The sequence below is a fragment of the Athene noctua genome, chromosome 19, assembly GCF_965140245.1.
Source record: "Athene noctua chromosome 19, bAthNoc1.hap1.1, whole genome shotgun sequence".
NCBI lineage: Eukaryota > Metazoa > Chordata > Aves > Strigiformes > Strigidae > Athene > Athene noctua.
In genome coordinates, this window is record NC_134055.1 from 8,782,714 (window position 1) to 8,799,257 (window position 16,544).

Sequence of the window (16,544 nt, forward strand, 5' to 3'; positions counted from 1 at the left end):
GATCTGGGAAGACATAAATGCTCCTGTTGATCCTTCATTCTGTGTCAGCCAGAGGATTCATCCAACTGAAAACATGCTCCCGCATCAAAAGAGAAGGGGAATTAGTGTCACCAGGAGGTCAGGTGCTTTTTTAGGGAAAAATCCAAGAATGTCCTAAGTGGAGGAGAGGATTAAAAATAAAAGGGAGTCTGCTGTGCCAGAAAAAGAATGAGTGGAATTAGAGATAGGAGATATTGCACAGGGAAGGAGCTATCTCTTTCTTCAGTGTTATTCATTTTTAATTTGCATTGTTATAGTGTCTGGAACCACCAGGTAGAAACCAGGGCCTCACTGTGCTGGGAATTGAGTGCAAACATAATGATTAAATGTTGCCAGCTCTGCAGAGGTTGAAATATAATTCCTCATCTCTGTAGTATCACTAACCAGCATAATTATTGCCAAATAAGTTTTTCTGCAATTGATCTTCTAGAATTTCCATGCCACTTGATTTCTTTTAGAGTAACCACACCTGAGTGGATGAAAAGATCTATTCGTACCAGGTCCAACCTGGTAACCTTCACAGATAACAATAACTGCTCAGAGGCAGAATCTGCTCACCATATTTGCACACACCTTCAGAATTTATTCGCTTGTGTCTTGGTTTCCCTTCCTGTAAAATGGGAGTAGAAACACTATACTCACAGCTCATTCTCTTCATCTAACACCCATGATCAGTGCCAGAGTCCTCTGTTAGACCCTTAGAGCTTGTTAGTGCTGTTTGTAATGATTAGGGATTATCTGGAGAATATATAACTTTTCTTGTGTGTTTTCTGGCTAAAAAGACTGGAGGTAGTGATTCATTTGCTGAAGGTTCCTTTTCTATTAGTATTTTTCTATTAGCTAAATAATTGTGCAAAAAACAAAACACAATGAGTTTAAAAAAAAAAAAAAATCACAACCCAACCCATAACTGCCGCAGCATAAATAGGAAGCGGCACAGCAAATTGTCATTGCAAGGGTCTTTGCACAACGACCAATAATCCCTTTGGGTTTCTGTGACTCTTTGACTTCGCTGCTCAGACATCAGAGAGCAGTGGGATATGCTGGCTGCATTTTTATAGTTTCAGTTCTGGCCATAACAGATGTGAAGCACAGGAAATTCTTTCCTGACCTTAAGAGCAAGCACAGGTCAAACTGAGAGGACAGGAGTATGGGCCTGCGGGTCACCCACACCTCCCCACTGGAGGAGGAGACTGCAGGGTGCAGCCTCTCTCGGGGCAAACCTGCCATTATTTCAATTTTTCAGTGTTTCAGATGTGCAGACTTTTAACTGCTGTGTACTATCCTGCATTCGGTAACTTTGCATGAATTTTAACAAACTGGAAGGCACCAGGAGAAGGGGCTGGGAGCTACAACACTGAAATAGAGCACCTACATCAGAGAAGGCTGAGCAGAACAGCTCTTCCTCCTTTCCACCCCTGAGCACCAGCTCCAGCCCCTCTGGCAAAAGGAGGGACAGAAACACTTGTCATGGGCTTTCCCTGCCTTTTCATACCACAGAGGGGACCAGTGTGTGTTAAAATCAGACACTTGAACAATTTCCTCTAGACAGCTACTGCTCTGCATGGCACCCACCTAAAAGGCAGGGGCCCTGGGAGCCCTGGCTTAGAGAAGGAGCTTGTTTTGGTGAGAGAGTTAAAATTACAATTATCTCATTCTGCTGGTTGCAGAAATGGTTGCTGAATGAAAAGCAAAGGGTCCCCAAAGATCGTGCGTTTTAAAAAACTAGCAAGGAGATGAAAATGAGCCTTCCCACGATTTCTAAAGCATTCTTGGGACTTTTAGGGGTCCCAGCTCAGACGTTTTGAATATCATCTATAAGGGATCATTTATAAGTAGCATTTTCCCTAATTTCCTATTCTGCCTTCTAATACTTCCTAGGAAAGAATAGGGGCTTTGCATTACAAGCAACTTGAAAAAATTAGCAGGCAGAAACAACCCCCTGCTCTACCTGCAGCCTCACGCAGGTTATTTTAGGTTAGGACTGGAGATTGACCCGGTTTAAGTGGGTGAGAAAGGTTACCTGAACACCCTTGCTTCACTGCCTCTAATCTTCGGCAACCGAAGTTCCCCAGGCATGTCTGCGTGACATGGTCTTCCAGTCCCCTCTGCTGGTTGCAGCTTGCTGGAGAGCTGCGCTGTTGCACCAGGCGGTGACGGTGCGGTGCTTCGCCTCGATGGGTGCTGCGGGAGAGCACCCACTGCGTGGGGGTGCCACCAGCCCCATGCCCCCAGCGCCCACTAAAAAGACACAGACTCCTCCAGAGATCAGGGAACTTTCCCTCACCCTTATCTCTGCACCTTTAATATAAGCACCTGGCACCTCTCTTACACAGGACAGCATCATGAGAAAGTGTGAAAAAGTTAGCCAAGTGGATAATCTTAAAAAAAACCCTGCCTGTGAAAGCTGAGATGGAAATTTTCTGAGAGAAAATCATCTCTCCATGGGGAATAGGGCTTGAAATGTTTGTTGAGCTTATGACCAAATATCACAGGCAACTGCCTGTGGCATGTGCCTCTGCATCCCTACGAGCCCAGCGCTGCAGCCATCCCGCAGACATTGCAGCCAGAGCAATCCCTACGGCTTCTTTACGGACATTCCCACGGCAGCTGGGATCCAGTTTTGAAGTGACCAAGGAAAAGTTTCTTCTGGAAGGTGCAAAATGACCTTCAGAGAATGACTCTGCAAAAAGCCTGTGCTGATGCGTCCTGGAGAACTGAACCGAGCCAGCAGCATGGGGCAGGGGCTGCTCGTGGCGATGTGGCTCATGTCCAACTGCACACACCGAGCAGTGCAAATCTTCTCACAGAGAGGGGCAGTTCTGTTCCTGGGCGTAAAGAGCTGGTTTGTGAGGCTGCCGCTGAGGAGGTCAGTTCTGATGGGCTAATACTGACTGGTGTGGGCAGCAGGAGGCAGAGCTGGTGCAGAGCAGCCGTTCTAGATGGCTGGCAGTGTCCCAGCACGCTCTGCCAGCCAGCCTCTTCAAGGAGGAAACCCAAGTGACAACCCTGATAACAACCCCGCTTGTGGCCAGAGGCCCAGGGGCCCCGCGCAGGACGGCAGAGCCCGGGGGAGCCTGCACTGAGCCCATTGCAGAGGCCTCATGCTCCAGCCTGATTTCCAGGGTTGCTTTGCATGCACAAACCCCCCAGCACCAAAAAGCACTGCATACCCCACACCTGGGGCAAGCAGGGGCACCACAAAGGGATGTAGTAGAAAAACTAAAGGTTTATTTTTTCTTTTTAATAAAATACATCCTTAGAAAATAACCATTTTTCTGCCAAGCTGAGGGACTGGGACTTCTTGCCAGCTCTCCTTCCCTCCCCCTCTCCTCAATTTGGGGCTGTCCAAGGGTGCTGCTGGGGTAGGAGAAGCAGTGATGCTCTCCTGGGGGGCTCTGGGTGCAGATGCCCTGGCACAGCCCGGCACACCAGGCAGGGCACAGCAGGAGCCCTGCGGAAATGCCCGCAAAGGCGCAGAGCCCAGTGCCCTGCAGCAGGGCTGGTGGGGGGCCCCGAGGGTCCCCTGTTTAACACACCCACAACATCGCAGCGTGTCCCAGCAGAGGCAGGGAGCCTGGCCAGCCGGCCCCTGCCCTGGCTGCAGGGCCCCACGTTCCCATGAGCCGGTGTCAGACGCTGCTCCTGCTGGCCTTGGGGCTGGCGCAGGGAGGTGACGGGGGATGACGACCGTGTTTTAGGACTGGAGGAGGAGGAAGAGGGTTCAGGTTTGTTGGTCAGTGTGGATTCTGCCAAGAGAGAGAGGTGCACAGTGATTTCTGATGTCTCATTCCCCACTGCCCCTCCTCAAGCAATGCTGGCAGCATTGAAGATGCACTGTCAGTCCACATCCCACATCCAGTGCTGCCCCACACACTTGCCTGCCCTGGGAAATGCTGACCCCGAGTTAGACATTACAGCCCACAGCTCCGACCTCCTCCACGCGCTCCCTGGAGTCCCGCTGCCTTCCCAGGGGCCTTGGGATAGCCCCGAAACCCACAGTGCTCACCCCTGCCAGCCGTACACTAGCAGGGTTGGGGAAACACCACTCACCTCTCACTGTGTATTGTCCAGCTCCTTTTCCTTCTTATGTGACTTTGACTGGGGGTTAAAAGAGAGAAAACAATGATTCTTTTACAGACCTGCTCCTTCCTAATGCCAGGGAAAAATGTGGTTGAACAGCGACTTCTAACCCCAAATGATGTATAAGTGTATTTTCAGATTAATTTAAGGGGAGCTATTCTCATGTCCTATAAAAGGCCAGAAAACATCCCACAGCCATGGAGAAGTTCTCAGAAAGCAGAAAATGGGACAATTTCCAGTTTGCTAAAGCAGTGGTCTGCCCCTGCTTCCCTTAAAGCAATGCAAGTGTTACCAGATATTGGAATATCTGAGGATAAAGGGAGGGAATAAAGCCCCTAACAGTGAGTCACACAGAAGATCTGTATAATTTTGGAGAGGAGGTTCACGGATCCCAGTCTGTGACAGTCCCAAGGGCTGAGAATTCCCACTCACTCAGGAAGGTGCATGGCTGCCCCTCTATATAAATGTTGTTTCTGCTACAGCATCATTACTCATGCACCTGCAAGAGTCTCCATAGGGAAGGGACTCGCTGTTACTTACAGGCTCCTGTTCTGCATATTTGAATTTCTTCTGCTTGTAATAGTCCCGTCCTTGGAGAAAATGCAGCAGGAGCAGGTCACAGAGGACAGAGGCCTTAAATCAAAGTGCAGTTAGGGTTGGGGCTGGCAACTCAACTCACCTGTGCCACTTCATACTTCCAGCTTTTTACAGTTTGCCCCACAAATTAGGGTCAATTCTGCTTCAACCCACAATATGGCAGCTGATAAAGAGTATACAGCCCCTGAACATCCATTTAGGACAGAATTAGAGTGTGCTGGGTTCAATACTGGCAACTTAAGTTAACAGAAATTGTTTCCGCTTTTGGTATATGCAGAGCATAACACCCTCCGGGTCATGCTGAAGTCTTTAATGGCCATAACCAAATAGGATGCTGTTTTTCTGTCATGCATGAAATAGTGCCCATTACCTCCAAAACCCCCTGAATGCCAGCTCTATCTTGAAACTATCAAGATACAAAGACATGGCCCTGACAAAGAAGCCTGCTTTCCTCTCGCTTGACAGGGCAGTGTCTCCTGCTAGCAGAATTCACATCAGCCAGTGGTCAGCAGGAGTGTATTTTCCCAAGCTGAGACAGGAGAGCACCTTCTTTCCCCCTTTTGCCCATCCCCGTTGCTTGAGCAGTATTTCACTGCAGCTGAGGGACACTTCCCCTTGGTTACCACAGAATAATTCGAGAGTCTCCATATAGAGGCTAGAAATATCTGAACTTACCACTCCAAAAATACCAATTCCAGAGCCAATTGTGGTCATGGTCGGGATGATGTCAAATTTGCCAGCCTGAATAAAATCAGAGAAGATAGGTGATATGTTACAATCAGCCCGAGGGGGGGAAAAAAAAAAGGTGCCATAGGTGTAGGTCATTGGTCAAACAGAAAAAATATGATAGGTTGGGTTCAGGCTGACACAAATTGAAATTATTTTGCTTCCTGTATTTTTAATTAAAAAACAAAGTATACCCTTTAAATATTCATAGTGGGAAAACAACACGGAAAGCATTTTCTCCCAGTGGGAAGAAAAAGGCAAAACAGAAAAATGCAAATGTTCAGTTTTGGAAATATCAGTAAAAGGTTCTGACTTTCCACAATTCCTCCCCAACCCATCATGATGTTTTCTGGGACAAAACCACTGACTGAACCGCAGCAGATAGATGTGACCTGTAAAAAGGACTTCCCCTCTGTGTTCCCTTCCTGGCACTTCCCAAGGGCTGCTGTGAGTGGGCCAGCACCCGAGGAAACCACTCACACTGGTTTTCCTGGCTCCAACAAGGCCCTGGTGCTGTGTGACGGGGCTGGTACCTTCCTGAGGACACGGCACTGCCACCCCAGGGATCCGGGGTGAACCCAGTGCCTGGCCACCCTTACCTTGCCATTCACCAGAATGTCGAACCGGATCCCAAACACCTTGTAGAGAGTCCTCTTTTCCATCCCATCTTCTTTGTAGTATTTGGCATATCTGTCCGATTGGATGGTGAGCATTAATGGCCTGCCAGGGTGTCTAACCACCCCCTGCAACCCAACAGCATCGGGATCTTGGTGGGCTGCAGAGCAGGACAAAGATCCAGGGATGCACTGTCATGGACCTACTCCTGACCCTCTCCTTAACCCCCCTGAAGGAGCTGTGCTGGTGGCACCTCGCCCCTCTGTGCATCAGTTTCCCCACCTGCAAGCTGCAGTTAAAGCTTCTATTTGTGCTGATACCTGATGAGCCCCAGTGCTACGTGACAGGGGGTGTTAGTGCAGCACTAGTGGCAGCTTTACACAGAGCATCTAGAGCAGCAGCTCATGCCTAAATGTCACGCTGTGGCTGAATGCTTTGAAGTGTGGGAACACGTGAGATGACCCTGCACCATCTCCAGTCCTTCAATCGGCTTTCCAAGAGCTCAGCTGATCAGGAAAGTCTATCGGGGAGGAGATATACAGGGAAAGGCAATGGGGCAGTTTTGAGGCCAAGGGATGGGTTATCACTTTTCTCAGGCCATTCTAGAGAGAGCACTGCTGTCTGGCATTGCAAAGGTAGTGAATATTTTGGAGAACAGTGCCTGATCTTCCACCAGCCCTTGAATGCTGTGGGATCCTGAAAGATGTCACCTCTGAATTCTGCCTGGAGAGTTAACAGGCGTCTCCTTACCTGAAGTTGAAGCCTGGTGAAACATTACTGTCATCATTGTAAAGGCCGTGAAACTGGTAAATGGGTTTGCAGTACCGGACAGGCCAGTCAAGGTCACAGTTCCAGTCTATGGTGATGCCCACCACTCCACCCTGCAGACAAGAGGGAAGTCATGAGGTTGCCCTCTCCTTGCACTTGGCCTGCATGGAGAAATGCTTTCCCTTCTCATACATGGCCTTTCTTGATGCTATGAGGGGTCCTGGCTCTCCAGGGTACATGAACATCTCTGCTGTCTCAGCCCTCCTGGGCAGCCTCAGCTTTGTGTTCTATACGTTACCTTACGTGGAGGCACTTGCTTCTGCCCTAAATGCTGGGAACATTTGGATAAACAATGGATAACATGACTAAATTCATGCCTTCTTGTTCCTGATCAGTACCCTTTGCCCAAGAAACAGTGCTCACCGCAGATCCCCCACAGTCCTTGTGGGACAGCCTTTGCTTTCTTGGTTTTGCCTACGAGATTTGCCTTTCCTGTGGCTTAACCTTGCCTTCAAACCATTAACATCCCAGGGAAAATCAAAGGTGTTTTAATATGGTCGTAGTGAAGAGTGAAATGAACCCATGAAAATCACAAGAAAACCTCCTCTAAGAGAAGTGGCCATGTGCTAGGAAATGAAGCAGTCCCTCCTGAGCTCGCTCCAGGTTGTAACTGGCTGTGCCCCAGAGGCCTGACTTTTTGCACCTGTAATATATGCAAGCCTCTGATTTTATTTAATGCCTGTCAAAGTTAGCTTAAGGCTCTGCAGTGGAGAAATAGCAGATAATTTTGCATACCATCCTGAGAAGCATTGCACAAAGCCGTATTTCTGAGCCTGGGGAGAAGCTGCAGTTTGCTTTGTGCAATGACCAATATTTGACCATCCAGCTGAGGTTTCTGAGCTCAATCAGATGGGATTTGGCCACGCAGCTCTAGTTATTCATTGCACAAGTTAAAACAAACTAAACCCTGGGATTGGTGCCAGCAGGTCAAATCTTGTCAGTCTTACAGGGGAGTCTCCAAGAAAGGCTTAAATATTAGGCCATGTCCAAGGAGATTCATAATCTTTAAGAGCTAATTCTGACACTGCCCCACGAGTCCTTGAGAAAACAGATCCCTTATGTCTCAACAGCTTGGGGATGATTGTTCTGTCAGTGTCCCCCTGCCCATGTCAGCAAGAAACATAATTTGAAATTGAAGTACCTTAACAGCCAGGAAGGTAAAATTCTGACCCGATTCTTTCACTATGTATCCCAGGTCAAACACAGGGCATAAGGAATCAGTGACTTTGTGATAGGTGCATTTCTTCAGGTACTGTTTGGTAACGCTCTCAACCAAGTTGCGCCTGTGAATTAAAAGAGAGTGAGAAAGAGTCTGAATAACCCAATAATTTTGGCAGGAAAGGACCTCTGGAGGTCCCTGGTCCAACCTATTGCTCAAAGCTGGGTGAAGTCAAAGGCCTCATCCTCCTCCCCCACGTGGTCATCAGACCCCACACTGGAGAGTGGGTCCTTTCCTCCCGCTCTGCTTGGTTTCTCCCACCCCATTGGCAACTCATTTCCTCTGAACCTCCTCCCATGGAGGAAGCTTCTCTGCTGTTTTCTTTCCTGCAAATGTTCTGCAGCTCTCCTTTGGGTTTGCTGCTTTGCCTGCTGCCCAAATCCAGCACACGTCCTCACCTCTTCTAGCAGCCCCCTCTCATTCCTCAGCTTCTCACACCCTCTCGTGGCCTCCACCATCCCTCCCAGCTGCCTCTTGCATTCACATATCAGCTTGTCCCTGGGCTCTGCCAGGCAATGTTCCACGCACCAATAGTTTTCATCTGGGACAGCTCATGGATAGTGTATCCCACAGCTTTTACTGGATTTTGCTATCTCCTTCAGAAAGGGTCAAAAGGAAAGGACAACGTTTTGCCTTCCAATCCCTCTCTGCTCTTTTGCCTAAAACCAGTCTTTCTGCAAAGCCGCCCTGACCCTGATGGCTTTGCAAGACTTGTGCCTTGCTCAACCCCATCTCATTGTTTATGCTCAGCAGTTAATTAGCAGCAGTGATCAAAGGCAGGAAGTTTCCCCATGACCCCAGCTGGCTCTGGTTCAGTCCCTGCGCGAGCAGCCAGCCCAGCCGCCCTCACCGCCCAGGACCTGCTCTCCCTTACCGTGTCCCCTCTCCTGCCTGCCCTCGCTCAGGTTCCCACCTCTCCTTGCTGGTGGTGGGGGATCCCCTCTCCCAGCCACCTCTCGGGGTGCAGCGTGAGGTCGTATTGAGACTTTGCCAAGCATGCTGGCTGCCAGGGCATTTAACCTTGGCTACAGCGCAGGGACGCGATCCGCTTAGCGAAGAATCCGCCGTCTTCAGCACAAATAGCTTCTGTTAATTTGTTCCAAATCAGATATATAATCAGTGTCATCTCAAATCCTCTTATGTGTGCACCTTCATCTGGCAGCACTGTTTCCAGCGCTGCCTGGAAGGGGCCAACCCTATACCTGTTGTAGAAACAAGTGGGAACAATGATTTTAAGCAGGGCCTCTGCTCAGTTTTGAGCACCAAGCTTGTCCTGGCTGCTCACAGCCCACTGTGCCATGTAGTATTTTACTGTTATCTTCAGGGAGGAAAAGGGAGAAGAAATATGAAGATTGAGAGAAACTGTATGTTCATGTATGTCACGTGAAGGTAACTCAGGGGACATTAATTCTAGAAACCTTCTTCCCTGTAACCACAGATACCAGCTGAGGTGGGACAGATTTGGGAGGGAAACATTTCCTTTCCTATCAGCTGATCTGGTGGCCAGTGCAACAGCTAGAGTAGTCCCAGGCTCGCTGATGAGGGACAGCATCGCATCCTCTGTATCAAGCATTTAGCTACATCCATGGTTTCCCCTGAGGGACATGTCTGGGGGAACCAAGCAGAAGCCATCCCCCAGACCTCCCCTTACCGGGACACCTTGAACCTGGGGAAGGTAATGCTGTTCTTGATGAACAAGGTGAACTTCTCTGCTTCTGACAACAGGGCAGGGCTGAAAAACACAAGCGTTGACATGTGCCCATCACTTGGCTCCATTTGGGTGGATATCCATCCAAACTGGGATGAGCAGGACCCAGAAAAACTGGTGATCTCATCCCTTCCCTATCCAGAAAAGCCCCAAGGAAGGATAGAAGAGCCTGTTAGGAGACGGAGAGTGAGTTAGGTGATGGGATTTCAGTTAAGAAACCCCAAAAGCACACTGAGGTGTCTGGAAGAGAGCTCAAGGAACTGCATGCTTCCATGGGCTCCTTGGTGGAGCTGTGGCTGTCCCTATGCCCCCCTGCGAGGAGGGAAGTCAAGAAAAGGACTTTGCATCTACCAGGAGGTGCTTTACAGTGGCCCGTGGAGGTGGGAGGTGGAGAACATCCCATGGGCAGAGCACGACTTTACTCTGAAGGCAAACAGGATAGACAGGGGCTGCTGGTCCATGCACAGAGCACCCAGCAGAGATGGGGTGAGCTGCCAGCAAGGTTGGGAGCAAACCATGCCAGGAGAGGCACAAACCCCCCAGGGATGCTGAGCAGCATGTACAGCCACAGGATCTGCATCAACGCAGGAGGTCCTGGCAGCAACACAGAGTCCTGGCTTGCTCTGCCCTACAGCGAGGGCTGCTGATGCAGCTGGGGTGGGATCGGGGGGGAAAAGGGGGCAGCAACATCATTCCTTACTTGGGAACATGGTCATCAACTTCAACGGGGCACCAGCCAAAGATCTCACAGGTCTTCACAGAGGTGTTGAAATGCACACACCTACCCGTCATGAGCCCTGTGGGGAAGAGAGACAGCCGTTCACACCCCTGGATACTGGGAATTCCCAGTATCACACTGGGATGGATGGGATCTGGTTGGAGCTTCAACCCTGTCACAGACATCCAAGGCACAAAATACTCAGGGCTTTGATGCCCTTTGATAAAAAGGGTAATTAATTGTGGCTTCTCAGCTTGGGGCAGTGGTTTGTTCTGTGCTGTTATACTGGGGAGCAACTGGGCATTTTATTTGCTAAAATACACCTCGGAAAATGCCAGGCTGTTAGAAGGATAGCAGTTATGGGGAAATGGTTTGGTCTTGATTAGTCTTTTGTTGGCAGAGGTTTTTGCAGCTCAGATACCCTTCAGAAGAGGCAAGCAGGACCAGCCCAGGTGGGACCCTCCCCTGGCATGTCAGAGGCTTTTCCCAAACCCCGTCAGCTGGTGGTCCAAAGCAGGTCCCCCTGCCAGACACCCCAGACACGAGGCTTCACCGGAGCACGCTGTGCTCAATGTGTCTCACCAGAAATGCCGGTGCCATACCTTGTCCCTGGCGGCTGTATTTCCCTTTGCTGCAGTCGCTGTCCCGCATACAGAGCCCAGCATCTGGCAGCTGTTTGGAGAAAGCAGGCAGCCGCCTCTCAGCATCATACCCTGCGGTCTCAGCCCCTCTGTCCCTCCTGCCTCACCAGACAGTGTTTTCCTCGGGGGAAACACCACTTGGCTACAGCCAGAGCCTTGTCCATACACAGTTTCCCAACCAAGGGTGTCCAGATTAAGCAAGAAAAAGGGGGAATTATCTTTTAAACTCCAGGCAGGTGCTTTTATTTAAGCCTTGAGTCTACTCTGCTGGATCGGCTCAAAGAGAAGAAAACAAACGGATGCTGGCCATTTTTTCAGCAGAATAAAACCCTTCATCTAGCATCTGAAAATCAGGAACTATAATATGGGGCCAGGCTCAGGCTTTTACTAAACCTTTCAATATCAGGAAAACTCCATCCCCAGTGCCACCACCACAGTCCCCCTAAATTACAGAAGCTGAGGCTGCTGAAGGAAGCCACTGCACTTACCTCTGGGCAGGTTCCTTGTTTCTGTCCAGGGGTGACAATGAAGTTGGTCATCACCACAAATGAGCTGTCCCCCTGTGGAGACACAGCCAACAAGCTCACAGCTGGCACAGCATTTTCTGATAGAGTCTCCGTGAGGAGCCTCTCCCTGGGGCAAGGGGTAGGACACCCAAACTACTGGGCCATGTTCAGGCAAACGACACCTTTCTCCCTAACTTTGGGTTGTCCACCCTCCTCCGCCCCATCTTGGGAAGCTGGTGATGGCCCTGTGGAGCTGCAGTGCCACCAGCCCCAGGGACAGTGGAGGATGCCCTTGCTGCCTGAGATGCTCATCTGGAGGCAACAGAGAAGTCTTGATCTTTTTGGAGGCAGCTTCAAATGTGCCCCATCAACCATGGTGGGTCTGAAGCATTGAAGCTCTCCATGGGTGATATGTGGGCAGAGGTCAGTGGCAGGAGCAATCTGCTTTCCACCACAGGCACAGCATGTCATGGGTAGCCCTGTGGAAAGCCTACACCAAGGAGCCCATCTGCACCACGGCACATGGAGAAAAGCAGCCGTTGGGACACAAGCAACCCCCCTAACCCACCACCCTGCCTCCTTACCTGGGGTGGGAAAACATAATCCACCACGTCCCAGATGTGAGGGCCCATGACGCTCTCGTTGGTCAATGTCAGGCCTTTCAGCTTCACCGAGACCGAGCTGACAATGCTGTCCTGAGACTGGTAGCCCTTCTCATACAGGAAAACCCACCTGGGTAGGGAAAGATGGTGGGATGAGCATGGCCACTGGCACTCATCCACAGAGCCCCAGGTCCCAGCACATCGCTGTGGACTGGGGCTTCTTCTACCAAGGGGGTTTATTTGCCAAATTTCCTCCAGCTGGATAAGGGACATGTTGCTGAGATCTCCCACCCTTTGCCCAAGGCATGTGGTTGCTGCGGGACCTGACCTTCACAGTGGGATGATTTATTTTGGGGACTGGGACACATTTTGTGGTTGAAGGTGTGTGAAGGCAGGTGGAGCAGGGTAGCCATTGTCCATTTGGGATTAAAGCCTATGGCGGATTTGCAGTTTGCTGGGCTCAGTGACCCTCCTGGACCCTCCCAATACACTTCATAGGCACCCTCCAAAAAGCAGTGCCTCCAGGGCTAAGATGGGGGTAAATCTGGACACAGCTAACATCTAGGGCCACCGTTACCCATCCAGCAAAGGGAACCATGGAGCTGAGGCCCTGGGTGCAAGAGGGCTGCAGGAGCAGTGTTGGAGACACTGCTGTGGCTGGCATGGGGATCTCCGTGCGTTTCCCAGCCCATCGGATAGCCATTAGGGCTGGCCCCTGACACTATTTAACCTATGGCATAAACAGTCTGCTGCTGGATTAATTCTGACTCAGGGAGACTATAAACATGGATGAGCAACCATTTTGGGTAGCGGTCCTGGCGGCATGGAGCGTTCCTGGTGCTAAAAAAGGAGTGATCTGTTTTTTGTCCCTGCTGCTGCAGGCACTGGTGCTGCTGGTCACGACAGAGACAGCACGCTGGGATGGCTCATGACACCAGCCCAATGTCAGCCCATCCTCAGACACCTGACTGATGGGCATGGGGGAAAACAGGGGAATCTCAGGTGCTGCCCGGGGGTCTGCCCTACAGGTGCCGGACCTCTTGGGGATGGTGCTTTTTGGCTTGCAGCCCCATCAGCGTCCTGGAACAGGGGGCAAGGGAACCTCAGGGATGGCATCTGCCCCAGTACCTGCAACCTCAGCTGGGACCCCCAGCTCCAACCTCCTCGTCCAAGGCAGAGTGCCATACTGGGTTACACCGGGCATCTTCCACGATGCCCTTGGGGCTGCAGGAGGCTGTGAGCTGGGCAGCACCATGGTGGAGTGTTCCCCTAAATCTGCCTCCAGCGCAGCCTCTGCTGCTGCCACCTCATCCCTCCCTGGCAGAGGTGGCTGCAGGCACACAGAGCTGGGCTCCCCACTGTGACACAGCCTCCCTGTGGTAGGGCAGAATGCGGCCCCCACCCTGCTGCTGAGCTGTGGTCACAGCAAACAAGGCATCATTTCCCCATCACGTTGTAAATGCGGCACTGAGCCCTGCCCAGGTGGTAAAAGTCCTCTGGTGTCACTCCCTGATAGTGGCAGCGTCACCAAGACCTCTTTCCTCACCAGCCCCATTCTGCAGCCTCTTTGCATGCGAGGTTTAAAGGAAACAACGGCCAGAAAGTGATGTCCAGCTGGGGAGAGCGTGGCATTGCCTGGCCAGCAGTGATACCGCCTCATCTCAGTGTATCAGTAGAAAGAAGAGCTGCTTCCCCAAGGGTAAAACCAGCTCTCTCAGCGGGATTGGCCCCACGCCCCTCCTCTGCACTGATGGCACTGCCACATCCCTCCAACACAGCCGTGCATCGGCACGCATCCCCACGAGCATCCCACGCCTGCTGCCAAGGGGGACAAAGCTGAGGTAATTGTAAATAAATAAATATCTCCCTGCCAAACTTGCTTACAAAGAAGAGAGAATCTCAAGCGTCATGGCTCGGTACAGGCAGGGAATCGCAGGCAGTGCTGCAGGCAGCAGGGGAAAGCCAGTGGCCAGTGGGGCTATGGGCAGCTGCACACACAGGCAGCCCCTTGCTAGTGGAACCCGACCCCACCAAACCAGTAAAAAACTTTATGCCAACCTCCTTCCCTCTGTCCCTGACTGTCAACCCCAAGCTGGTTCTCTTTTTGCTCCCTCACGGCTGCCCGTCCTGTTTCAGCTGGGTTGCTTAAGCCCCGTTTCCTTAGGAAGTACCACGCTGAGCAACCGTCTCTGCTGGTTCCCCCTCACAGGAGCAGCTGCCCATGGCTGGGTTTGCTGGAGCCCCGGGGCAGCACAGGCTCAGCCCTTAGGAGAGCCAGCGCTGCTCCCAGTAACACCAGTCCGGGCCAGTGCACACTCCTTTGCAATGGAGCATCCTTTACACCTTGGCTCGGCAGCAGTTTGGGATCAGGATTACCCTTGTGAGACAATGAGCAGGGTAGGAGTGACCCCCTGGGAAGCTTTCCCCCCTTTCCGGGTGACCTGTGCTAAGAGCAGGGATGGGCACCACTGCTCCCCACGGCTACTCACTTGCACAGAGCCCTGGGAGCTGCTGCCTCTCCTTTGGGCTGCACTAGTCACCCTGTGCCCCCAAAACACCTACTTTTTCCAGTTCATGACCAGACACCCCCTCTCCCTGCAAACCTCCCGCCGTGGGGCCCTTCCCGGTGGAAGGGTGCTGGTCTTACTGTTGAGGGCTGAGCTCACAGCAGCCATGGGGACTCGGCAAAGATTTTTGTGCTGTTATCAAGCATCACATCCCATAGCATGGCACACCATAGCACGGCGAGGGGACGGGGACCGAATTGCCGTGGCATGAGCAGGGCACCCAAGGACATCCATCCTCACATGGCTCTGAGCCTGCCTGCTCCACCCGTTGCCTTTTTTAAGCAGCTACTCTTGCACCATGGCTGTTCTCGGAGCTGTCTCCCACAAGCAAAGCAAACCAGGGATTTGGAGAGAGGCTCCGTCCTGGGCCCAGCTGCTGGGCTGGCCCTGCCTCCCCAGCGGGGTGGTGGACAGGGAGATTTATGGTCCTGTCTCAGGCCGCTCAAGTCTCACAAATCACCACGCTGGCCCCAAATGCCTCTTATTTAATACAAATGAAAATAAAAATAACAACAGATTCTCAGGCCACCGTCCAGCAGCTCAAGCAGGATTTGGACGTGGCTCAGTGAGGAGCTGGGGCCCTGGCGTGCAGAGTGGGGCTGGGCAGGGATGAGCCTCCAGCCCAGACACGAAGCAGCTTCTGGGCAGGACATGGGGACCGGGCAGCTGTGTGGAAGACCCATGGTGGGACACCGGGCAACATAGGAGAGGACATGGCCAGGGGGATGCAATGCCATCAGCAATAAACCTCCCTCGCATCGGGATATAGGGGATATATGAACCCCTTCATCTCCAGTGCTTTTTAACCTCATGACAAAGCATTAATTCAGGGGAAAGCAGATGCCAGGGAGCCTTACCCGATGATGTACGCCAGGACGATGAGCTGAATCAGCCGGAAGGTCAGTCCCACCTTCTTGTTCCTCACCAGCACCATCCGGGGGGTGTCATACTCAAAGAGGAACGAGGACACCTTCTCCATGCACTTCTGCCCCATGGCTGCCCCAGGGCTGTGCCACAGCCTCCTGCCAGCCCCGCTGCTCGCTGCGCCGTGGGTCGGGCCGTGCCCGCTGCTACTCAAGCAACTCCTCTGTTTGCAGAGAGGAAGCAAAAAAAAAAAAAAGAAAAATAATAAAAACACTATCGACGTTGCTCTGTGTACATCTGGCCTGTCGGGTTTCCTCCTGCGCAGGGATGGGGTTTTCTCTTTCTATAAGCTCTGGGCTGGGAGCAGCTGGTGCCCTACATGGTCTGGGGGTGGGACAGGGTGCGGGAGGGTGTAGGGCCACCCTGCTGCCGAGCCCACGTGCCACCAGGAAGGAGCTGCCAGACCGCAGGGGATGTACCCTGGCTCTGGCAGGGGCCCTCCCTGGGAACGGAGGGGCTGCAGGCAGGGCTCAGGGTAAGCAGGGACCACAAGGCATCCCTGGGGACAACGGCGGGATGGAGGAGATGGTGGGGGTCCCGGGAGAAGATTTTAGGAGCTGGAGTTGTAGCATCTTTCCTGCTCCAGCAACCACCTCTGGCTGTGCGTCTCCTGTTTGTGTCCCTAATCCATGTTCTCCTCTGTCCCCCAGATGCTTCCCCAGAAAAAGGGTCAGGAAAGGGGAGGGTGGGGGCACAGAACCCCCAGCCCAGCAATTCAGAGCTGATCCACAGGGCAGCGGAGCATCCGGCTTGGCCCCCTCCCATAGTGAG

General features: G+C 51.9%; 1 protein-coding gene across 1 annotated transcript; it reads right to left on the reverse strand.

Annotated features, from left to right (window-relative positions):
* Positions 1-3,302: 3,302 nt before the first annotated feature.
* P2RX1 (purinergic receptor P2X 1) lies at positions 3,303-15,843 on the reverse strand. Its single transcript, XM_074922773.1, has 13 exons — positions 15,707-15,843; positions 12,265-12,412; positions 11,663-11,734; positions 11,136-11,205; positions 10,516-10,612; positions 9,759-9,839; positions 8,030-8,171; positions 6,811-6,941; positions 6,045-6,135; positions 5,395-5,460; positions 4,663-4,755; positions 4,093-4,140; positions 3,303-3,788 (listed from the first exon to the last, which is right to left on the reverse strand). The coding sequence occupies exons 1-12, from the start codon at positions 15,841-15,843 to the stop codon at positions 4,096-4,098; spliced, it is 1,173 nt and encodes a 390-aa protein (XP_074778874.1). The 3' UTR covers positions 3,303-3,788; positions 4,093-4,095.
* Positions 15,844-16,544: the final 701 nt, after the last annotated feature.

Excerpts from the sequence above, each read along its gene's own strand:
- P2RX1 (XM_074922773.1), bottom strand. The coding sequence starts at position 15,843 with ATGGGGCAGAAGTGCATGGAGAAGGTGTCCTCGTTCCTCTTTGAGTAT. Across the intron at positions 4,756-5,394 it reads GAATTGGTATTTTTGGAGTG|GCCTCTGTCCTCTGTGACCT; the intron begins GTAAGTTCAGAT and ends CTTTGATTTAAG. Across the intron at positions 4,141-4,662 it reads AATATGCAGAACAGGAGCCT|TCAAAGTCACATAAGAAGGA; the intron begins GTAAGTAACAGC and ends TTTAACCCCCAG.